Here is a 25,367-nt window from a genome sequence, read left to right as displayed (position 1 = left end):
GATTTTCTAGAGCATTAAAGATAATGTGCCTCTATGACATTTTGACTTAAACTTTTTTTTTCAAATCAATATCTATTCTATAAATGAGGTGCTCCCTGTAGTAAATGAAAACGTAGTAAGATAATTTTCCAGTTAGTGTTCCTCCCTTATCTCCAGCCAGACTCCCATTAATCTTCAGAAGGTCATGACTCACTGACCTTTTGAACACTACACCACACATCTTTACTGTAGTTAGAACACAAGGGCAGGAAAACAAAATAGTAGAGCAGTAGTTTAGTCAGTAATGCAACGCATTACTGAAAGCTAAGGGAATCTCTGCAGAGTGAACACTAAGTAGGCTCATGTTCAGAGAGTTTCTTAAAAGGATGCTCTTCCGACTGAACTGTGCCGTCAATTTTCTACCTTTGAGCAGATGGAGCTAGTTTTCTGGGAAAACCCCAGAATCTCATCTGTGATGACTTGTTAACAGACAGAAATGATGCAACAGTGTGCCACACGCACTTTCCCTTTTGCTTCCTGCCAGGTCAGAGCAAGCAAATAAAGTCTTGCTGACCTCTGGACTTGCATGCTAGCTCTTGTACTGAATGTATTCAGAGAGCCAATCAGTACCAACTCCAGTAAAAAGCCAAGCCCTGCCTTAGCTGGGGCAGAAGTCAGTGCTTTGTAACTTTCCCTTGCAGGCAAGGTTGGTGAACCCCACAGGCCCTTTTGACCTTGTTCTCTTTCTCATGTCTCCCTGGGGCCTAGCACAGTACCTGGCCTAGAGTAGGTGTTTAATGACTCTTTGCTGGACCAACAGATAGAGGAATTAATGAAAAAGAGGGCAAAAATACCTTCTTAAGTATAACAGTTTGACAAAGGATGAACCCAACTGTTCTCAAACGTTGTCTTTCTTGCTCTGTGACCAAACCAGTGGCCCTTTTCAGTCCACATCCTTTTTGCTGTGGTTGACCCTGTTAGGCACTTCCAATTTCCTGATGCACTCTCTCTTCCTTGGCTTGTGACTACATGTCCTTCTGACATCCCTCCTACTTCTCTGGCCACTTATTTCTCATTTTCCCCTTTAGCCTTCTCTGCATCCCTTCATCTTTTTTTTTTCTTCTTTTTTCTGGCCGCACCGCACTAGTATGTGGGATCTTAGTTCCCCGACCAGGGATCAAACCCACGCCCCCTGCAGTGGAAGCTTGGAGTCCTAACCACTGGACTGCCAAGGAAGTCCCATTCATCCCTTCATCTTGATCATCACTGTCTTTCTAACATCTCATGTTCTCTCTCTCTAGAGATACCCTCTCCCTAGGTTACCTTATGTATATATTTGGTGTCAACTACCACCTCTAGGTCCTATAACAGGAAAACTTTCAAATGTGTAACTGCGTTTTATTTAACACTTGTGACTATTGTCTGTGCTAGGTGGTAGGGATGTAGTGCTTTGAAAGACATGGTTTGGGCCCTCACAGAACTTATAGTTTGAAGGGAAGACAATCTTCAGCAAATACGTCCAAAAAGTTTGGATAAGTAGAGGGAGTTCCCTGGTGGCCTAGTGGTTGGGATTCCAGGCTTTCACTGCCACAGCCCGGGTTCAATCCCTGGTCGAGGAACTGAGATCCCACAAGCTGTGGGGAGCTGCCCAAAAAATGGTTTGTATAAGTAGAGTGATAAAGGAAGTACAAGGCATTGCCTTGTGGGAGCAGAGAACCTCTCCAAGGAAGTGACCCTTAATCTGTGACCTGAAAGATGACAAGGAGTTAATAAAGCAAAAGGGACAAGGTAGAAGCCAGAAAGAGACTATGAAGAGATGTGGTCAGAGTTAAATGGTGGAGGCATGACATGGGGGTTGAACTTTTTCCAAAAGAGAAATGAAAAACCTAGAAGGGGTTTTTAGCAGGAAAGTGACATGTCAGAATTGCTTTTAAAAGTGGCTCTGTTAGCAGCTTGAAGCCTGGATTGAATTTTAGCAAGAACAGAGGCAGGGAGAACAATGAGAAGGCTGCTGCAGTGGCCCAGGTAAAAGATGATGGTGGTGCCCTGGACTTGGGTGGCAAAAGAGATGAGTGATTACAGAGCTATGTTCAAGGTAGAATCAATGGAATTGATCATTGGTTGGACAGAGTGGAAGATGAGGAAGATGGATTTGAGGATGATTTCTAGGTTTCTGGCTGAATGGTGTGTCGTTTACTGAGATAGTTTGGTTAGGATGGAGGGTAAGCAAAATGATGGCTTTAGTTTTGAATATTATAGCAAACACTGCTAGTTGCCTGCTCAGTAACCATATTACCTCCTCCTTTCTAAGAGAATCCTAAATTTGTTCAGGAATCTACTCCTCTATACATACCTTTGCTTCAGAGCAGCCAGCCCCTCCACTGTCTTCAAGGAATGCATTTCATTTTATTATTCTTTTTATTGAAATATAGTTGATTTACAATGTTGTATTAGTTTCAGGTGTACAGCAAAGTGATTCAGTTATACATATATATCTGTCTATTCTTTTCAGCTTCTTTCCCCTTATAGATTATTACAAAATATTCCTTGTGCTATACAGTAAGTCCTTGTTGGTTATCTATTTTATATATAGTAGAGTGTATATGTTAATCCCAAACTCCTAATTTATCCCTCCGCCCTCCCCCTGCAAAGGAATGCATTTTAAATAAGCTAAGACAATCATGGCTGTCAGTATTTGTTTCAGGCATGCAAATGTGATACAATTCTGTCCAATGGGATGAAGGGAAGGCTGCCCAGTGTTTCCAGAAAAGGTTTTATCTTAAAAGGAGAGTATACTCCTGAATGCTTGTTGTTTGAAGCCACAGAAATTTTAGAGGTTGTTACAGTAGCGTAATCTAGCCAAAGCCCGGCTAACACAAATAACTGAAACTGCTGCAGCCCTCTTATGAGGCATTAACCACCAAGAGAGTTTGCCTGAGACAGAACCAAGCTGACATGCAGAGATTAGCAAAGCAAATGATGGAAAGAACTTGAATTCTTAAGATATCTTTGAGCTATTGACTTAACCAAGCCTGGAGTTACTTTTCCTCTGAATCTCTTATTGCATTAGATAACAAATTTCATAGAGTTTAAACCAGTTAAATTGGGTATCTCTGTTACTTGAAGTCAAAATATCTTGGCTAAAATAGACTAATAGCCTGAAAAAGGAATGAAATCCTAACACATGCTACAGCAGAGGGGAAGACAGAGGGCAGTGGGGAGTGATTATTCCTCTAACGGAGAGTGATTTAACACCACCACTGGCTATGTGACAGATAAGCTAATTTGCCCAAATCACCAAGCTTGGGTTTTTCCACGCACATTCATTTGGTTGCTTGCACATGACAACAGCAGCATTTGTTGGTTATGGGATTCAAAGGCCTGCGCATTGCAGTTACTAAGAGAACACAAACAGCTCAAGGCGGGACCTGACAGCCAGTTCAGCACCTTTCACCTCATCAATGACCACAAGGCAGAGGAGTCCAAAGGATGATTTCTTTCAGTCCATGGCTGCCACGAAGGCTTGATGTGGTATTGGATCAGACTAAGTGCACATCGTTTACTTAAACTGCTGGTATTCCTTCCATCTCAGATCTGTGGAAGCCACTGAATGTGATGGAAATGTGGTCTTAACAGCTAAAACAGCGGTCTGGAGCCTGTGGCTGGCTGGTTTTATTTTGAGGATTAAAGGGGATCTCCATCAAGCCTCTTTCTTTTATTCTGAACCTCAGTTTCCCAAATATAGGAAGGAGAATTCACAGCAGCTTGGGGGAGTGGCAAAAATCTGGGCTTCCTGCTCAGACACGCCAGGATTTGAGTCAGCTTCAGCACCATCTAGTTCTATGACCTTCGGTAAGTTACTTAACTCTTTGAGACTTGGTTTTTCCATCTATAATATTGGAATAATAAGAAATACCTGTTTATGTAACTACTTCATTCATTCAACAGACATTTATTATTGGGTGTCTCCTACGTACGAGGCAGTGCCCTAGATCTGAGTCCACAAAAGTGAGTGAAATAGACATAGCTCCTGTTCTCATGGAGCTTATGCTCTGTTGTGAGAAATAAATAACAGACACAAAGCACTTAGTACTGTGCCACTGCGCCTGGCTTTTAACAAGTACTCGGTAAATGTTTTGAGTTGACCAGAAATGTAATTATTGAAATTCAGTACCATTTTGATGTGCATGACCTCCTTTCTCATGCTCCCTCTCCTATCTCAGGGCCTTTGCACATGATATTGTCTGTCTGGGTTGTTCTTTCCTCAGCTATTCACATGCTCCCTCTCTCACTTCATTCGTATCTATATTCAAATCTCGCCTTCTCAGAGAGGCCATTCCTAATCACTTATTAAAACAGCCCTCCACTCCTACCACATTCTACCCACAGGATCCTTTCAAAGGATCTATCTTGCTTTAAACCCATTCTTGATGGGTTTGAAAATCCTCTGTTAGTGATAAATTCCTCTTAGATTCAGGGCAAATTTTTGTACTAAAGTCTCTACAATGTAATCATATCATAGAATTACATTTCAATATAATCATATTTCTAAAGATAGGTTTCAAAACACTTTAAATAACATAAGAATGACCGGGACTTCCCTGGTGGTGCAGTGGTTAAGAATCCGCCTGCCAATGCAAGGGACACGGGTTCGAGTCCTGGTCTGGGAGGATCCCACGCGCCGCCGGGCGGCTGAGCTCTTGCGCCACAACTACTGAAGCCCACGTGACTGGAGCCCATGCTCCGCAACAAGGAGGGGCCACCGCAATGAGGCCCACTCACTGCAATGAAGAGTGGCCCCCACTCGCCACAACTGGAGAAAGCCCATGCACAGCAATGAAGACCCAATGCAGCCAAAAATAAATAAATAAATAAATTTTTTAAAAAGTAAGAATGACCAATAAGCACATGAAAAGATGCCCGGCATCCCTAGTCATCAGGAAAGTTTTTTATTTTTTTAAATTTTTATTTATTTTTGGCTGCATTGGGTCTTCATTGCTGCGCGTGGGCTTTTCTCTAGTTGCAGCGAGCGGGGGCTACTCTTCGTTGCGGTTGCTCAGGCTTCTCATTGCGGTGGCTTCTCTTGTTGCGGAGCACAGGCTCTAGGCGTGGGCTTCAGTAGTTGTGGCATGTGGGCTCAGTAGTTGTGGCTCGCAGGCTCTAGAGCGCAGGCTCAGTAGTTGTGGCTCACGGACTTAGCTGCTCTGCGGCATGTGGGATCTTCCCAGACCAGGGCTCGAACCCACGTCCCCTGCATTGGCAGACGGATTCTTAACCACTGCACCACGAGGGAAGTCCCAGGAAAGTTTTTCAAACACTGATTCTATTAAGTGTTGGCAAGAACAGCTAGAATTCTCATACACTGCTGATGGGAATGCAAAATGGCACAGCAACTTTGGAAAACACTTCAGCAGTTTCTTGCATAGTTAAACTATACACTTACAACCCAGCCAACCCACTCCTAGGTATTTACCCAAGAGAACTGAAAACATATATACATATAAAGACATATATGAATGTTCATAGCAGCATTATTCATAATTCATAAATTCATAAAAACTGGTAACAACCTAAATGTCTATCAACTGATGAATGGACAAATAAAATATCATATAGCCATACAATGGAATACTACTCAGCAACAAAAAGGAACAAACTACTGATTCATGCTGCAACATGGATGAAACTCAGAAGCATTATTCTGAGTGAAAGAAGCCAGACTCAAAAAGCTACACACTTGTTCCAAGTATCTGACCTTCCAAAATCAGATGAGTAGTTATCTGGGGCAGGGAGGAGGGGTGAGGGTTGACTACAAATTGGCACAAGGGAATTTTGGGGGGATGCTGGAAGTATCTTGATTGTAGTGGTGATTACACAACTGTATACAATAGCTAAAACTCATCAAAATGTACAGTTAAGATGGGTGAATTTTATTGTATGCAAATTATGCCTTAATAAAGCTGTTATAAAATTTTAAAACATATATATGCATAGAAAATGATTCCATACTTATCTCTTATGGTGGGATTTGGGTGCTTTTTATTTTCTTCTCTTGCCTTATCTAAACTTTGTAAAATTTCCACAATGGAGTATTTGTGTAGAGAGAGAAAAACACCAACAATAAAATACCAGAAACATAAATAATTGGCTTGTTCAACAAGAAGTCTATTGCTGATTCCACATTGTTTGCTTGCAGTGAAGCCCATTTGGGTCACCTCCTTCTCATCTATCTTTCCTCAGTGGCACTTCTGAGGGCTGAGCTGAGGAAACAGATGCAAAAAGGTACAGAGCTTAACAGCAATGCTTTGTCCATCCAGCTCTCAGTTTGGCTGTCACCTGGATTTTTGGATGAATACACAGAAGACTAATGATAGGGGGGCTGTCATCCTAGTGGCCAACTCTGTCCTCCATTCCAACCTAAGTCAACTCATGTGTCCTCCAGGCCCCAAGAGAAAGTCCTCGGCAGAGGGCTGGGCAGATTATGGTTTTCGGGGTCCAGGCCGGGCATCTGCCTCCAGCTCACGTTGGTCTGTTGAGTGCTGCATGGTCTTGGTCAAGTCAAGAGGCCATTCCTCAGGTGCAGACCCACGATTAGAATGATCGCTCATGCTGCAAATGGCAGGACAGGACGCGGAGTCCCTTCAAGAGCTTCGCTGGGGTGGGGACGCTCAGGGTCAACAGGCCTCTGGCCCTTTTCCCCTATCACACATCCAGTTCATTTCCAAACGTGCTGCCTATGAAAGGGCAGTCACCTTAGGCGACCCAACCAGCTTGTAGGCAAAGGATGGCACATGGGGTGAAATCCATATTGCTTGCCCTTGTGTGCCTTGGGGTAACCGGGCAAGGCCCCTGACAGGGCCCAGGTGTTTGTTGGGTCACAGGATTCCAGCCAGAATGATAAACCTACACTTATAAAAATACCTTCGTAAAATATGACCTCATGGAGGGAGCATACAATTTCCTAGCTACTCTAGTCAAGAAGTAAAGCCCAACAGAAGCTCAGAGCAGATGGGGTGGGCACAGGGGAATGAGACAAATCATAGCTTTCCTTGAGCCTCGGCTTCATCACCCATAAATGCCGAGTTGGGAAAGATCCTGGGTCCAACCTGCGGCATCTGTCCTCAGGGCTCACACACACCCTATTTTCAGGAGCTACTTCCAATATCTTGAAACTCCACACATTATTCACAATAGTCAAAATGAGGAAGCAACCCAAATGTCCATCGATGGATGAATGGATGACCGGCATATACATACAATGGAATATTATCCAGCCTTTGAGAGGAAGGAAATTATGCACCTACTACGATACGGATGAACCTTGAAGACATTACGCTAAGTGAAACAAGCCGATCACAAAAGAACAAATCCTGTATGATTTCACCTGCATGAGGTACCTAGGGTAATCACATTCACTGAGACAAAGTAGAATGGTGGTTACCAGGGGCAGGGAGGAATGGGGAGTTATTGTTTAATGGGTACAGAATTGCAGTTTGGGAAACTGCAGTTTCCAGTTTCTGGAAACAGACAGTGGTCATGGTTACACAGCAATGCAAAGGCACTTAACGCCACTGAACTGTACACTTAAAAATGGTCACATGGTAACTTTTATGTTGTATATATTTTGCCACATACACAAAAAACCAGACATTCCACAGGAACCCACAAGGCCTCACCCCTCATGAAAGCATCGTCATGCCTGATTCAAATCAAATCTGAACCAGCAGGCATAGCCTTTGAAAGATTTTTTTAAAAGAAATAACAGTAACAGCAAATATATGAATTATGGCCTAGTGCAGGTTTTTTTTGTTTTTTGTTTTGGCAGGCCCAATCTTTCAAAGCATGGCATCTTTGGGGGGAAGTAAAACAAAGGGGCCTTGATAGAAGTTTGGCTTGGGTGAGTGCCCTGGTCTCCCCCCAGCTGTAAAGGCTGTGATTTTGTGGTTGGGGAGACCATGCTAAGGGAGAAACACACCGGAGGAGAGACCAGACAGTGTCTCCCAACAGATTCCCCCCTGCCACAGGGACAAGCATTTGGGTTTAAGAGGGCCCTTTCTCTGGTCTATTTTTAGAGCCTGGAGTCAGAGTTCTTTACAGCAAGCAGCCAGGAATCCTCTGGCCTATGTGACACAGAACACTGATACAGCACCAGAAATGGGGCCCACACACGCACTACCTAATGAGGGACAGGATGGCACACCCTTTCCTAAGACCCACATCCATCACTCCCAGACACCTTGACCAGGGCGGGGTCATGATGGATCTTGGCAGCCTGCTCAGTATATGGGTCATAGAGAGCATACACAGAACAGCTCAGGCCAGATAGTACAAGAGTAAATACAATAGACTCTCATTTCCCAGACCAGGAGCTTAAGGGTGGGGATTCTGGTTCTGTGAGCATTCTGGTTCACCATCAGGCAAAAAGTCTTTGTGGGAATTTCCGGCTCTCCTCCCCAATCCACCTTCCTTGAAAAGAAGGAAGGGGCGTGGGAAGAAACCAGAAGACAAATTCTAACCCAAACCCTGCCCCTCTGTGGCTCACATGGTCCCTTTGAGCCTCAGTTACTTTGTAAAACAGCAACATCTCCTTCAGCCTCATTTGTATGGATCAGATGAGACAGTGTCTGGCGACATGCTTGGAGAACACACTGTACAGTGGCTTAGGAATTTTCTTCTGCCCCTACATCTAGTACTTAGAATGGAGTAAACAGGGTTCAGACTTAAGTCATCGTGTGTCGATTAAGGAGACTACTGGAGCCTCAGAGTCACATTCTCTGCCCTGGAAATGTTTCTTTTTTATTCACTAAAATTCTGGCAGCAGTGCATTTTCTATAGAGATGAGGGGGAAATACCCAGTTAACTGCAGGTTACTGGAGCCGTGCAAGGATCACAAGGTGATCCCAATTCCTCCCACCTCCTGGAGAGAAGCCTCTCTCTTCAAGGTGATGCAGATATGCTGGGTGAGAGCCAGAGCAAACAAGGGATGGTGCCCATCCCTTTTTAGGGCACACAAGTTATCCATGCCAGGGAGAGGTTTAGTGTTTGTCATCCCAGAGGCCCCAGAAGACACCATAGCTTTGGTTGGCCAACTTCTCCCCTGCAATCCCCTGGAAGGAGCAGGGGGAAAGGCCTTGGGGAAGGCTTATACTTGCAGCTCCAGTGAGCAGATGTGTTTCAGAAGGCTGAAACTGGGTGCTATGCCCTCCCTTCCTCCTGTCCGTGAATAAATAAACTGATGCTTCTTGTGGCCTTGCAGCTGCCTGTCGCACTGTGAGCTCTCACCTGGGCCGCCGTGATGGCGGTGGGCCCTATGGGTAGAGGAGGGAGGACAGAGACCCACCCTTCTCTGGGCTCAGACCCAGAGTGCCTGAAACTGATGCAGGCTCCCCAGGGCTAGTTCCGCAGCTGCTCAGACATGACGTTCTGTAAATGGTACTTTGGGGAGAAGAGAATGGCCCTGGACACTTCCTGGAACAAACAAGACAAAGCTACACAGAACACACTATGTTCTGGGAAGGGATCAGGGGAGTGGCTTCAATCATACATACAGGACACCAGGACGTGGACACCAAGCATCCGATGGACAGGCCAGCCTTGCTTTTCGCTTCTTCCCAGCTGCCTAATTAGGATTTACACTCTTCACTGTGTTCACCTTCCGGGGGTCCTTCTGGAGACAGCTGGAGACGGTCAAAACCATCAGGCACTGGAGGCACACAGACTCCTGCAGGGTTTCCAGCTGAGACTGGGCTAACCGCATCTCTTCTAGCCTCAGTTTCACGTCTTCAGAAGGGGGATGAAAAACCCCTATTCTGAAAGCGTTTTGAGAATTCAGTGAGATGATGCCGGTGGCTTCTACCACACAGAAGGGTTTTCGGGGAACAAGGCTCCTCTCCCCTTACCCTCCTTTGCCTCTGTCTGTGGGGGGAGGTGGCAAAGAAGATTCCACTAGCAACTAACTGCTCACTGCCTTGTATTTGAGAGGGAGGCACATGGTACCCTCTGCTAACACCACACCAGGCCGCTAGCATGCCTGGGTGTCACGTGTCCAGCCGGGGCCCTCGGGTTCAGGGACCGGCCCTCCATGTCCCACTCAAACGCCCCAGGCTGGTATGGTGAGGGGTGTATGGGAAAAGCCGGGACCCTCGGCGGCCAAGCCAGGGGGGGCCACGTGGCCACTGTGCAGCTGGAGGCGGCCGGGCCTGGGGGCCCCGCTGCTCGAGCCCGACTCGGAGGTTAGGCCCGAGTCGCTGGGCTGCACCTCCACGAAGACCTGCGTGCGCAGGAGCCCGCTGGGACGCCTCCCGGTGGCTCCCCCACGGCAGCGGGCAGAGCTGGGCGCGGAAGGCGGCCTGGAAGCCGCGGCGGAAGTTCTCGTTGAAGTAGCCGTAGATGATGGGGTTGGCGCTGCTGTTGAAGAAGGCCAGCCAGTGGGCTAAGGGGAAGGCGTAGACGGTGACCAGGTGCAGCTGCGGCTCGCTCAGCTGCCCGTAGTCGATGAGCAGCAGCAGGGCCCAGAGAGGCAGCCAGGACAGCGTGAAGAACAGCGCCACCATGACCAGCATGTGCACCACCCGGGCCCTGCGCCGGGCGCCGCGGCCGCCCTCCCCGGCCGCCTCCTCGCCGGTGCGCGCGGGCCCCGGGGCCTTGCACAGCTTGCGGGCGATGCGCGCGTACATGACCACGATCAGCGCCAGCGGCGCCAGGTAGATGTGCGAGAAGAGCACGGCCGTGTAGACCCTGCGCATGCCCTTCTCGGGCCAGGCCTCCCAGCACGAGTAGAGCGGGTAAGAGCGGTTGCGGGCGTCCACCATGAAGTGGTGCTCCTCGCGCGTGACGGTCAGCGTGACGGCCGAGGGGCACATGATGAGCAGGGCCAGGGCCCAGATGACCACGATGGTGACCAGCGCCTTCCGCAGGGTCAGCTTCTCGCGGAAAGGGTGCACGATGCAGCGAAACCTGCGGCGACGGAGGAAAGAGAAGCGGGGGTCTGGGCGGGTCCCAGGGATCCCAGTGGCCCCACGGATGAGAGCCATCCCCGATTGAGGGCGGAGGGCTGGGAGCGGGGTAGGGGCACTCCACCTTCGACCTTGCACCTTAGGTGGCATCAAAGAAGGCTCAGATGTTAATTAAGTTCGTTTGCAAACAAACTGGTTTCTCACCTGTTGGGGAGTCAGCTCCTCGGCTGAGTAGCCACGCAACAAAGGCAAAAGGAGGGTTTTACAAGAGCTGAATCCTGTTTGTGCACTTCGGGGGATAAACATTAGCTGGCAGGTGTAAGGTCGGATCTTAACAAAGGGCACCGCGAAACAGGAAAGCTTCAAGTGAGCTTTATTAGGGAGCGATCCAGGGCGAGGTTCACTGGTCCGAGAGAAAGGGGCCAGAGAAGTCGCACCCGGGCGAGGGTTGGGCAAGATTTTATAGGGGAAGAAGGGAAAGGGGTGTGGTGAATCTGGGAAGGCGCAGGGTATTCCTTATTTGGTGGTCTTTTCGGGTATCCTGGGGGGCCGTTAGTCCCGCCCCTCGAAAGGCAGGAAGGCTGGGCCGGGTGCAAAGTCCCCAGGTCAGTTTCTGGAACTGGGTGGTCCGGAGAGTTTCGGTCTGATGCAACCTGTGAATCTGATTGTGTTCCCCTGCCTCGGGCCAGTTGGCCTTACACCCCGACATCTTTGGTGTAATGGGGCGGCGTTCTGATCTCTGGCTACTTCATGCTGAATGGGGGCGTCGAAAAGGGAGTCGGGCGACCAGAGGTCCAAGGCTTAGGGGAGACCAGTGGGGGGTTCTGTAGGAAGCAAGTTGTAAGGGCCGAGGAGCATTTGGTTTGTGGCCACCCGAGAGACTTCCTCCACGCGCCTGCGAAGGAACCTAAGAAAACAGGGAGCGAGCATGCTACAAAGAGGGTGCGGTCCGGGTTTGAAAGAGGGGTGTCAAAGAGTCTCTCTCTTGGTGGTTTGAAGGCTTCTATGACATGAGGGCAGGAATGGGATAGAAAACCCCCGGTGCCAGAGATGGGCGGGAGGGAAGCCGGGTTCAGGTGAGGGGAGAGATCAAGAGAAATAGCTGGGTTTTCAATGAACAGTAGGTGGAACTCCTGGATGCGGGAGGGGCCCAGGAGGGAGAGAGACTTGTGGCCTAGGAGGTCGACCAGCCGGTGGAAGGAAAACACGGTTAGTGAGTGGGTGGGCCAGAGTCAGTTTGAGTTTGTTTGGTCAGTTCAGCTGCTGCTGCTAGGGCCCAAAGGCATGGTTGCCATCCCCGAATGGTTGGGTCTAGCTGTTTGGAGAGGTAAGCCACGGGGCGGTAGGAAGGCCCTACAGGCTGGGCAAGGAGTCCAGTGGCTATTCACAGGTTGCAGAGCTATAAGTCCGCACATTCTGTCCTTGAGTAGGCCGATCGGGTAGGTGTATCAGAGAAAACAATTTTTAGCTGTTTATGGCTTCTCCAGAAAATCTTGGGGGTTCAGGTGTAGAGTCTACATGACAGGTTGTCCCTATGTCACCTTGGCCAGCGTCCTTCCAACAGTGCCTCCACAGAATTAGGACAGACCTGCACCATTTCCTCATTAGGATGTCTCAGCAGTGATTATTATTACACCCTTAATTTACATCTGAGGAAACTGGGATTCAGAGGTGATAAGTAACTGGCTCAAGGTCACACAGCTAGCAAGTAGCAAGGACCAGCCTTGAGCCCAGATTTGTGTTGCTCCGCTGTGCCGTATAAACCTGCAGCCGGAAACCCTCACTGTGCATTAGGCTCTCCTGAAGCATTTAAAAAAATACCTGTGCCCAGTTCTCCTGGTCGAGGATGCCAATCTGATTAGTCTAAGGAAGTCATGGGGCAGTTTAGGAGCTGAACCTAGACTAGAACACAGGCCTAGAGCTGACTCCCAGCCATGTTGCTCTTTCTACTTCAGCAAACTGTGTCCTGCTCTCCCGACTCCCCACCCTTTCCCCAGCCTGACAACACTTTCTACTTTCCCCACAGCCAATCTCAAGACTTGTTTTCTCAACCTACCTGACTCTGGCCTACTGGTCTCATAGCATCACATACTTAAGGAATTGCCAGAGAACAAATAATTCTTAAAGCACGTAGTACTGGCTGTAAGTGCAATAACACTTAATGGATGGAGGGGAATCCTGGGGCAGACCAGGAAGGCTTCCTGGAGGAGACAGGAACTTGAAGAATAGTCCAAACACTACTGGGAGACACTGCACACTCACCTATCGTTAACGATGACAACAAAATGAAGGTCAGTGAAGGAGGACTTCCCCCACCACCAGTGGCCTTGCAGACAGGAACCCAGTTCTATCTCCCCAGCTGCCTACTTCACTGGGTCACAGAAGACTGGGTTTGATGAGGGCCAAAGTGGAGAGAGGATGAAGGCACTAGATTCTAGAAAGGGTGGAGCCAGTAGGTGCCCATGTTGGGAAGCAGACAAGGAGGAGGGTGTGGATGTAAGGAAGAAATAGAATAATATTAACAGCTGACATTTGGTCTCTGTGCCAGGTGGTGTGTATCAGCTTTACAAACAGAAGTTCACCGAAGCCTCCCAGCCACCCTGTAGGATATTTACCATTTTACAGATGAGAAGACTGAGACTCAGAGCAGTTAATTGACTTAACCAAGGTCATGCAGCTAGGCAGCCCTCCAGCTTACCTGCCTGCCTCCCTTGCCCTGGGGGAAGTGCCTGGAGTGAGCCCTTATTGAAAGGGCTCACTGAGAGGGAGGATGGAGAGGAGGACCTACTGCAGTTGGGTCAGATGTGTTGCCTGCAAAGAAAGCCTCCTTGGTCCCTGGCTCCATTCCATTAGCAGACCCATGCTTATCAGAGAATCTGATGGAATCTGAGGCGGAAAGACCAGAAGTAGCTGGACACAGTGGAGATGGGGAATCAGGGACCTGCAAGGAGGCCTGCTGCTCAGGAAACAAGGACTGCCCCCAAGCTCCTCTTAGGGCCCAGGAATCCCTCTTAAACCTCCTCAGGAGCTGCCTCCGGGCCTTCCAGAAGGAGGTGGCAGTGTCCTCTGCAGTCCCCCAAGTCTAGAAGGCAGCCAGCCCCACAACCCTTGCCTCTGTGGCTCAGGATTCAGCCCCACCGACCACAGAGCAGCCCCGGCCTCCTGGCAGGCCCAGAAGTGGAGACAGCAGCTTGGCCTAGTGCCAGGCCCGGGATAACCAGACAGGAACCTTCTCACCTTTCCACGGCAATGGCCACCAGTGTGAAAACAGAAGCTGACACGGACATGCCCTGCACCAAGCCGCTCATCTTGCATGTGGCGTTGTCGAAGGGCCACCCTGCAATGACAGAAGCCACCAGAGTGAGAGATGCCTCATTCGCAGAGAGCCAGAGACCTCCGGCCATCGGGGCCAGTCTCCTCTGGGTTGCATCTTTCCTCCATGTCCTGCCAGGTCGTCATCCTGCCTCTGCTTACACACTTCCAGGAGTGAGGAACCGAGCAGCCAATACCACCGTGGACAGTCCTATTAGAGACAGTCTTTATACTGACCAGCGATTTCTCTCCATGAATTTTAGATCCATCCAGCCCTGCCTGGCTTTCTGCTCCCATAGCCCTGTTCCAGGTTCTAGGTCAGTGGTTCTCAGCCCTGGCTGCTCACTAGAATCAATGGAGAACTTGGAAAAGGACCAGTGCCCAGGCTCACACCAGACAGCCATATTTTCCAAATCTACCCAGGAGATTTGAGTGGCAGTCAAAGTTGAGAACCACTAGGACAGATCAAGCCTGACTGTCAGGCAGGGGGAGGTATAAGCAGCTCTAGCCCCTCCTACCTGATGTCCTCACTCTGATCCCCAAGCTTCTGCTTTCTCATGAGATCTGGGTCCCACCTGCTCTCAGGACTAGTAGCCAGGTCCACATCTTGGCTACCTGAGGCCGTGTGTTGGTAACTGCTTAGTGTTTCTGCCCCTTTAGGCCTGGGGGCAGGGCGGGGGGGCCCACCTTGTTCTTGTCTGCTATGCCTGCAGACAGGAGTCATCTTCCAAGGCTGGGGTCTTCTTTCACCAGCCTTGATTTTCTTCCTGCACACTTACTAGATGCCGAGCACTGGCTCACTCAATCCTCACAGCAGCCCCATTATTCTCTCCTTTTTACAGATGTGAAACTGAGGGGGAGACTAATCGACTTACAGTCTCTTTGTCCCTAAATCACTATGGATTAGTGGTGAGTTTGGTCTGGGTGCCAGGGAGTTTAAATGTCATGGAAAGTCAAGATCGCTGTAGACAGCAGCCTGATAGACATGAAAAAAATGTTCAAACCTCATTCATAATTTAAAAAATGCAAATGGTATTTGCTGTGGAGAAATAGGAGCTCTCAGACATCGGTGGTGGGAATGAAAACCGATACAGTCCTTCTGGAGGGGAACTAGGCGATGCCTAACCTCTGCACTTATCTTTTGACCTGACAATCTCACTCTGTCCTGAATATACACCTCTGATGACACAAAATACATATGCACAGAGTTATTCATTGTAGCATTGTTGTAATTGCAAAATATCAGAAACAATCTAAATGCCCATATAAAGAAGTTGTTGAATAAACTATGGTACATCCACACAGAAGAGTATTATACAGCTGTAAAAAAGAATAAGGAAGACCTCTATGAACTGATATGAAGAAGTTTTCAAAATATACTGCTAAATGCAAAAAGCACAGTGCAAAGAGTATCTATAGTATATTACCCTTCATGTAAGAAAGAAGGGGATATAGGAAAATATACACTTATCTGCTTATTTGTACAAAGGAAGTATAGGAAGGTAGATCAGAAAATAATGAGACTGGCTACCTATACAGGGAGGCGGTAAGAATGAGGAAGAATGGGTAGTAGAGATGACAGAGGAGTGACCCTCCTCCGAGTATATCTTTTTGTATGGATCTGACTCCTTAGAATTATGGCAATGTTTCACATCTTCAAAAAATAAGTTAATTAACATCAGGATGTGGGGGAAACCCAAAGTGGGACACAAACAATAACAAATGAACCTAAATGCATTACAAATGAATAAAATAACCACACTGAAGGGGAATGGGGAAGCAAGAAACTAACCTCGGTAACTTTGGAAAACAGTATTTTGACCGTATACTATAAGATTACAAAAAGAACTATACACGTACACTACACTCTCATCAATAAATGTGTCTCTCACAAGGGTATGGGTTAGCAATACTGAACCTACCTTATGTGTATACCAAGATGGAACAAATAAGTAAATATATTGTGGATAAGTAGAGTTAGATTTCTCACTGTTAGAGAAAGAAGTTACAGGCGAGGAAAAGAGGAAAGTTAAAATGATCCTGTAATATTAGATTGGAATCAGAGGCATAATAGTTTCCAATATCCATACAGATGGATAGATATAGAAATAAAGATGCACATGTTAAGTATGTGTGTGTTAGCACACATATATTTCCTGGCTCTGTCCCTCGAGAGGGCCTAGAAGCAATGAAACCCCAGTGCCAACGATCACATCTAGTGCCGAGGTCTTGGTTTCTAAATGTCATTCTCCAATATAAGGAACCAGACCTTCTTAGAGAAATTGTTGATTGATTCCAGGGCTGGAGCAGGGAACATACAAGGTGAGCCTGGAACTCTTTATGGTGCCAGAAAGTAAGGAGAGACTAAAAAAAGTCCATGGTGGCATGTCAAAAGGACACAGGAGCCAAATTGAAAGAGCTCCCAATAGTCAAAACTGGGGGCAATTTAAGCAACAAAATAATGGTAAAGCTGGGTTATAACCCATAGAGTAAAATAAATGTAGGGGGAATGATGTTAAGTAGAAGATCAACACTGAGGAAATATAACAGTAATAACTGTTGCAGGCAGGAACCATCCAATGGATGCTCTTAGTGAGTAAAAGGATAGTGAGAAACAAGGCATTTGCGTAGTCTCAAAGCATCTCCCTATGAGATACTTATTAATTATAAAGGGAAAAATGGTAGCTTTACAATGGAAAAATCTGGCAGACACCACATTAACAAAGTGATCAACATCAACACCACCATTAATACGTATTGATAGTGCGTGCCTTATCAATATGTCTTCTGTAGTATTCTCATCAAATATGCATAAACTAAATCTAATTGTAAGAAAACATAAGGCAAACCCAAGTTTCTGGGGTTTCTGCAGAATAACTGATCAGTATTCTTCAAACACGTCAAGGTCAGGAAAGTCCAGAACCAAGGAACAGTCACAGGTTGGAGAAAACAAACGAACAAAAAACAGATACAATGTATGGCCCTCAGTTGGATCCTGGACTAGAAAAGGACTCCAGGGGACTCCTTTGTGGGGAAAGGAGTGAAATTCAAATAAAGTATGCAGATGAGTTAATAGTATTGTATCAATGCTAATTTCCAGGTTTCAATCATTATACTATGGTTATTTAGGATATTAACATTAAGGGCAGTTAGAATGGGCATCATCAGAAAATCTAACAAACAACAAATGCTGGAGAGGGTGTGGAGAAAAGGAAACCCTCATGCACTGTTGGTGGGGATGTAAATTGATACAGCCACTATGGAGAACAGTATGGAGGTTCCTTAAAAAACTAAAAATAGAACTACCATATGATCCAGCGATCCCACTACTGGGCATATACCCAGAGAAAGCCATAATTCAAAATGACACATGCACCCCAGGTCTTCCCTGGTGGAGCAGTGGTTAAGAATCCACCTGCTAATGCAGCGGACACGGGTTCAAGCCCTGGTCCGGGAAGATCCCACATGTCGGGGAGCAACTAAGCCCATGCGCCACAACTACTGAGCCTGCCCTCTAGAGCCCACGAGCCACAACTACTGAGCCCACATGCCACAACTACTGAAGCCTTCGTGCCTAGAGCCCGTACTCCTCAACAAGAGAAGCCACTGCAATGAGAAGCCCGCACACCACAAAGAAGAGTAGCCCCTGCTCACCGCAACTAGAGAAAACCGGTGTGAAGCAACGAAGACCCAACACAGCCAATAATTAATTAATTAATTATTTTTAAAAAGACACATGCACCCCAATGTTCATTGCAGCACTATTTACAATAGCCAGGTCATGGAAGCAACCTGTGTCCATCAACAGAGGAATGGATAAAGAAGATGTAGTACATATATACAATGGGATATTACTCAGCCATAAAAAGGAATGAAATTGGGTCATTTGTACAAACGTGGATGGACCTAGAGACTGTCATACAGAGTGAAGTAAGTCAGAAAGAGAAAAACAGATATCGTATATTAATGCATATACGTGGAATCTAGAAAAATGGTACAGATGAACCAGTTTGCAAGGCAGAAATAGAGACACAGATGTAGAAAACACAGGTATGGACACCAAGCAAGGAAAGCAGGGGGTGGGGGGCGGGTGGTGGGATGAATTGGGAGGTTGGGATTGACATATATACACTAATATGTATAAAATAGATAACTAATAAGAACCTGCTGTATAAAATATAAATAAAATAAATTTAAAAGAAATAAAAGCTTAATCTCCTCCAGAAAAAAGAAAATAATAATAACATTAAGGGAAGGTATGTGAAGAGTATACAGGAACACTCTACCATTTTTGCAACTTTTCAGTACATCTATCTAAAATTATTTCAAAATAGAAAGTAAAAGAAAGCAAAACAAAACACACCCAGATTCAAAAGGCTACATACTGTATGATTCCATTTATATAATATTCTTGCAAAGGCAAAACGATATTTTCTGTCCCTACAGGAAAACAGATCAATGGTGCCAGGGAGCAGAGGGAAGCAGCAACTACAAAGGAACAAGGGGGAGTTTTGGGGGACAATGAAGTTGTTCTATATCTTGATTGTAACTACATGACTGTATATGTTTGTCAAAACTTGTGGAACTGTACACTAAAAAGGGTGGGGTTTTTGTATGTTAAATTATACCTTAACAAAATATTTAAATGTAAAACATGCACACATGTACAATGCACATTTTGTAAGAACGCATGCAAATCACAAACATTACATTTAATAGAATGTTTGCCTGTCAGTGGGGGAGGGGGTTTGGAGTGGGGTAAGGGTACAGAAGGGAATGAATAAAGATACACAAGGGGCTTCCCAACACAGTGAAGTCACATAGTGCCAGGAACAGTGGATGCGAATAATTCAACTCTCTGCACCTGAATTCAAAAAAACAGAAACAAAGACAAAGAAAGAAAAGCTATGTGAAGTTTTCTTTTCTTGCAGAAGATTCTATTAGAAACAACGTAAATACCCATCAAAAAGAGATTGGTTAAATAAATTGTAGTACATCTATACAATGGAATTCTAAACAGTTGTAAAAAAAGAATAAAAACCTCTTTCATTTATTAGTATGGAGTAACTTACTCTATGTAAGTTAATTTTAACGAATCCTATTTACAAATTACATTTTTAAGCAGGGAAAAAGTAAAGGTGCAGAACTGACTGGTTAGAAAGTTAGCATTTCCTTAATTTGCTTGTACTTATATAAAATATTTTTGGAAAGTGCTTGTACTTACACAAAGTATTTTGGGGAAGACATACAAGACACGGGCAGCATCGGTTCCCTCCCAGGAGAGAGCTGGAAGGCCAGAGCACAGAAGTGGAAGGAGCACTTTTCACTGGATACCTTTTGTTAGCTTTTGACCATTGAACCATGTGAATGTGTTGTCAATTTAAACAATTTTTTAAATCTACACATGTGAAAAGGACCGGCAGACACCACCTTAACCCACTAGTGACCTCACCATATCATTGTTAACTGGTGTGTGTGTGCGTGCGTGCGCCTGTATGTGTGTGCACCTCTGCACGTGTGTGCATGCATGCATATGTTTGCCTATGTGTTTTGGGAAGAAGGATGCAGTTTCTGTTCAGCAGCCCTGAAAGAACCTGGGATTCAGCTGTGATTAAAGATCCCACCAGGCACAGCCGGTACAGCCGACGGGAAGCTGGCAGCCCCGGCTCCACTTTCTGGGTCCTGGAACCTACAGAAACATAGGCTGCTAGTCCCCCAGCCTCAAGTCCGCTAAGTCACTCCATATGGGGCTGTCCATTTGAATCCTGAGTTCCTGGGAGCTCTGAGCTCAGAACCTGCAGGCACAGACCTCTAGGGGTCTCCACAGCTCTGGAAACTAGTCCTTCCCACCAGTTAGTCTGTGGAGGCTTATTCTGAAGTAAGAAAGGCAAATCACAGGAGAGAGAATAGATGACGGTAGGATCCTTCTGCTATTTGCAGGATGATAGGCAGGAATTTAGCGGTCGGCTTGTCTAGTTCTGCTTGGATCCCTTCTACAAAATCCCTGCTAAACAGCCAGCCAGTCCCTACTTAGACACTCCCAGTGACAGGGAGCACAATACCTGTACGAGAGAACACTCTTTCGTTGGAAAACAACTCAAATAAGTTTTTAGGTCCTTATTCAGAGGAAACCTGCCTCCCTCCAGCTTCTTCCCGCTGGCTCTAGTTCTGCCCAAGGGAGCTACCTGGGAGAGTAGGATTGAACAGTGTAGTGGTTAGAAATATAGATGTGTGAATGTGGGACTTGACGCTTAGCTGTGTAAACTACAGACCTGCCCCTTAATCACTCTGCGCATCCGTTTTCTCATCCATACATTGGGGGTAACGATAACGCATACTTCATTGGGTTGTCGTGAGGATTAGTTAAGATCATGCAGGAAGAGTAAATCACACAATGCCTGGAACATAGAAAATGATTAACTCATTACATCTGTTATTTCTAGTCGAATCCCTCAGCCACAAGGCTGTCCTGAGATTTTGAGACAATGGCATCTCGGCCAAGAGACCAGGCCAGCCATGATTTCAGGGGTAGGGGTACTCCTGCTGCCTCTAGTGCTTCCACTCACCAGTGATGAGGTTGTCCACGAGGGTGGTGGGCATGCAGAAAATGCCCACCAGCAGGTCGCTGACGGCCAGGTTGAGGATAAACATGTTGGTGACGGTGCACATGTGCCGGTTCTTGAGCACAATGAAGCAGACCAGGGTGTTGCCCACCATGCAGAGGAGGAAGATGAGCGCGTAGGCCACAATGAACACGGCAGCCACCAGGGAGGAGTGCTGGTAGTAGGAGGAGAAGGTGAGGTTTGCAGTAGTGTTGGCCTCGGCATCACTCCCATTCTGGCATGGGGGCCGGCTGCTGTTGGAAGGCTGGGAGGGCTTCCCTAGGAGCAAAGGAGCACACGGGTCAGGACCCCAGGCGAAGAAGAGATGACTGACTTCTCACCGCTGGTGAGATCCTTCTGCGCTCCAAACCCTGCCCCTGCCCTAATACCCAGATCATGTACTCAACTCCAACTGCAATTGGATGCACTGACGCAAGACTTCTACCCCACAGCCACTCAAACCCTGATCTCACACCTCCCACCCCGTCTTGTCCACCACTCACCTCATTTCCCAATGTTGGCTCTTCTCCATTTGCAGACAATCCCCCTCTGCCCCATCTAGCCTCCATCCTTCTCAGCCCTGCTCTCTGCCCCAGAGGCTGACTTCTCAGGACTACATTACATCAGGACTGTAGGACCCAAGTTCCCTTGCGCTCTGGGCTGTTTGCTTGTTTGTTTGTTTACTGGTGTATAGTTGATTTACAATGTTGTGTTAGTTTCTGCTGTACAGCAAAGGGAGTCAGTTATACGTATACATATATCCACTCTTTTTTAGATTCTATTCCCTGCCCTCTGGTTTTTGACTGGGTTCAGCCAATGGGAGGCACTGAAGGAGCTTGAAGGAATGGAGGAGAGAGAAGTCAGGGTATTCATCTCCTGACTCCGTCCCTGCCTGGACCAGGTCTCCTGTGGGGCTGTCTTTATGGGCACAGCTCCTGCTGGGTGACTCCTCTCCCATGGCTCCAGCTCTCGCAGAGCCACAGTGACACCGTTCCCTCTCTGCACTGACCGCTTCCTGTGACTGCCAGTTGCTGGGTGAGTCACCATCCCATGCTGGTTCTCCTGCCTTCCACTACCCACTGTAAAGTCTCTCTATTAAACTCTCTTCTGTTAAATCCTTTCTGAGTGCACCACTTGTTTTCTTCTGGGATCCTAACTATTAGACCCTCAAAATCTTTGCTATCCCTCATCATCATGTCCACAGAACTTTAGTTGGGGAAGGCAAGAAGGCCATAGAGGGAGAGAGAGCGAAAGGGGACTCTGAACCAGGGCTGAGGATCAAAGAAAGCACACGTTAAATTCTCCGGAAGACCATCCGAAGCCAAGGCCACCACCCATCCTTTACCTCCTCCCATGGCGGTATCAGCTGCCTCATTTGCACAGCATTTAACAAAGCGCTTCCGTGTCTATTATTTGATCTAACCCTCCCCGTTACCCCGTGAGGTAAACAGGTTAGGTATTAGCCCCATTTGAAATGGGAGAACTGGGATCAGAGGGGTTCCCAGACTCGCTCAAGGGGACACAGGAGTCTGCAACAGAGTTGGCCCTGCTCCGTGTGTCTCTAATTCATCCCAGGCTTCAGTGTGTGTCTCTCTAGACACGTATGGAAGGGAGCGGCTGAGTGTCCAACCACAGCTCTTCTGGGAAGTCCCTAGTTATGGTGACTCATGATGTCGTCTTGTAAACTCTCCTCCTGCCTTCCTCTGGGACTGAATGTGGCCTGTTCCAGGAGATGAGGAGTCTTTAGGGGAATCTTCTGTTGCATCCAGAGCTCAGCCACTGGCCTGGAGGACGGCCAGAGGCTTGGGACCTGGAGGCTAGAAAGACCCTGGGGGAGCACAGGCCGATGACCTGGCACAGTGGGGACAACAGGGACCAGCAGGTGCAGCGGGGCACTCAGGAGGGGGGTGGAGGGACTGCCGGTGGAGGGGGAGAAGCTGGAAGTTTTGGGTGCACAGTGAGAAGAGGAAATGATATTCCCCTGCTTAGGCCCTCCAGGTGCAGCCAGTTGTACCCAAACATCTTTATTTTAATATGTCAAACATGTACAAGAGAGAATGTAATAGTGAATATATACAAGAGTATATAGTTTAATGAACCATGACAAGAGAGAAGAGTATAAAGAACGCCCATGTATACATCATCCGCCTTCAACAATTACCAGCTCAAGGCCAATTCTGTTTCATCCATACCCACACCTCTCTTTGGATTATTCTGGGGCACAATCACATCACTTCCTTTCATTCATAAATATTTCAGATTGTATCTCTAAAAATTAGGACTCAAGAAAAATCCATAACCCAGTATCATTATCACACCTAACAAAATTAACCATTATGTCACAGTATTATCAGTTATCCAGCATTCAAAATTCCCTCATTGTTACAGAATTTTTTAAATAATTGGTTTGTTTGAGTGAGGATCCGAACAAGGTTTCTGTTTCTATTCCATATTATGTGGTGAACCACCCCAAAATCTCGTGACATGGCACTGTGGCTTAGGAATCTGAGTGGCCCTTCTGCAGGTCTCTCATGGGATCACTCATGCAGCTGTGGTCATCTGATGGCTCAGCTGGGGCTGGCAGGTCCAAGATAACCTCCCTCACAAGGCTGGTGGTTGGTGCTATGGTGTCTTAGTTCCCCTCCATGTGGCCTCTCATCTTCCAAGAGGCTAGACTGGGCTTTTTGTTTTTTTTTTTTTTTTTTTTTGTGATACGCGGGCCTCTCACTGTTGTGGCCTCTCCCATTGCAGAGCACAGGCTCCGGACGTGCAGGCTCAGCAGCCATGGCTCACGGGCCCAGGTGCTCCGCGGCATGTGGGATCTTCCCGGACCAGGGCACGAACCCGTATCCCCTGCATCGGCAGGCGGACTCTCAACCACTGCGCCACCAGGGAAGCCCTAGGTGGTCTCTTTCTTAACGCTAAGGTTGATCAGTGGGCTTAGCTGATGTCAGCCTGATCCCTCCACTGTCAAGTTCCCCATTAGCTTTTCACCAATGTTTTCAGCAGGAGCCACTAACAATTATTGCCTAGACTCCTCATTGCATCTCGAATACAATCCAAACTCTTTACTGCATGGTCTGATTCCTATTGTCATCACTGGCCTCACCCCCTGCTACTCTCCCCTTTGCCCTTTGTGCTCTGGTCACCTCGTGATGCCCCCAACACATTCTTGCTCTTTCCAATCTCAACGCCTTTATCTCTTTCGATTCCCTCTGCCTCTTCCCCTCCTTTAGCTGTCAATTAAACATTGTCTTCTCGGAGAAGCCTGTACCCGATTACTCTATTTAATTTAGGTGCCCCATTATTATCTCTCACAGCATCCTGCTTATTTTCTTCAATCTGCCGATATTTTATTTGTTTCCAGGTTTATTGGTTTTTTCCTCCACCTTTGAAAGTCAGGTCCTGGAGAGCAGGGGATCTTCACTCTTTCGTTGGTGGTCATATCCCCAGCATCTCGTCAGGGCCTGACAACTGTAAATGCTTTACTAAATGGTTGTTGAATGGATAAATATTTGTATGAGGAGAAAAAGGAAGGAAAGACAAATCCTGACATCAGGTGACAGGGTCCTGCTCAAGGCTGGCATTTCTGGTGTTGGAAGGCCTTCTCCAGGGTCCTCTGGAAAGAACCCCCCATCACAGAGTCTGCTGGGAGCCTCCCTAGATAGCTCACCCTTGATGAGCCTCAAAATCAACCCGCATGACTTGGGGAAATCTGTGGGTGTGGATGGGTAGAGGGAATTGCCAGAACCTGCCCAGCTAAACTCTAGTCTGCCTGTTTCCCCCACTGCCTTTCATTTGGCCCTGAGAAGTCTGGGAGCAACCCTGCCCATCCCTGGACCCTGAGCCTGAGCATCAGTCTCTATACTTAGGCCAGTTTCTGGCATTTATTCTCAAGGAGGAAAAACTGCTTCCTATTCCTGGCAACTCCCCTGGCCTGTGGTGAGATGGGTTGGAGGCAGGCAGGCCTCCCACCCGACCTGGGCCCCAAGCCAGCAGCCGGAGACCTCATTAACAACTGGCCTCGTCCTTCCTGGGATCTGCCTGGTGCCTTTGTGGATACACTACATACAGCCTGTGAAAATTTCATCCGCTGAACCCAATTGAGCCATTCCTCTACTCGGGGAGCTTCCTGGAGGTCTCAGGGTATAATAATGGTTATCTCCGGGGCATTCTGATGATCTCAGAGACCAAGCTGTGAGCCACTGAAAGTTTGGGGCCAGAGAGAAGATGGGGGTGCACTGGTTCTCAGTGTGTGGTCCCCTGCCAGCAGCATCAGCTTCGCCAGGAACTTGCTAGAAATGCAGATTCTCAGGAATCACCCCCGATCTAGGGAACCAGAAACTCCAGGGAACCAGAAACCAGGTATCTCTGTTTTAACGCATCCTCCAGGTGATTCTGATGGACACTCCAGTCTGGGAACCACAGATAAAGGAGTTGGACCAAATACCCTGAAGGTAGTGGATGCACACAGACTGGGAAATCCCGGCTCTCCTTCCTGGTGACTTCAGGCAATAGA

General features: G+C 47.3%; 1 protein-coding gene across 1 annotated transcript in view; it reads right to left on the bottom strand.

The window, feature by feature from the left end:
• Window positions 1-5,888: 5,888 nt before the first annotated feature.
• NPFFR1 (neuropeptide FF receptor 1) overlaps window positions 5,889-25,367 on the bottom strand; it is a 32,935-nt gene continuing 13,456 nt past the window's right edge. The window contains 4 exon segments of the mRNA XM_073793710.1: window positions 5,889-10,274; window positions 10,276-10,935; window positions 14,172-14,271; window positions 20,813-21,127. Coding sequence (XP_073649811.1) covers window positions 10,070-10,274; window positions 10,276-10,935; window positions 14,172-14,271; window positions 20,813-21,127 — 1,280 coding nt within the window. The 3' untranslated portion in view covers window positions 5,889-10,069.

This window comes from Tursiops truncatus, chromosome 16 (assembly GCF_011762595.2).
Source record: "Tursiops truncatus isolate mTurTru1 chromosome 16, mTurTru1.mat.Y, whole genome shotgun sequence".
Lineage (NCBI taxonomy): Eukaryota > Metazoa > Chordata > Mammalia > Artiodactyla > Delphinidae > Tursiops > Tursiops truncatus.
This window is presented reverse-complemented; position numbering and strand designations above follow the sequence as displayed.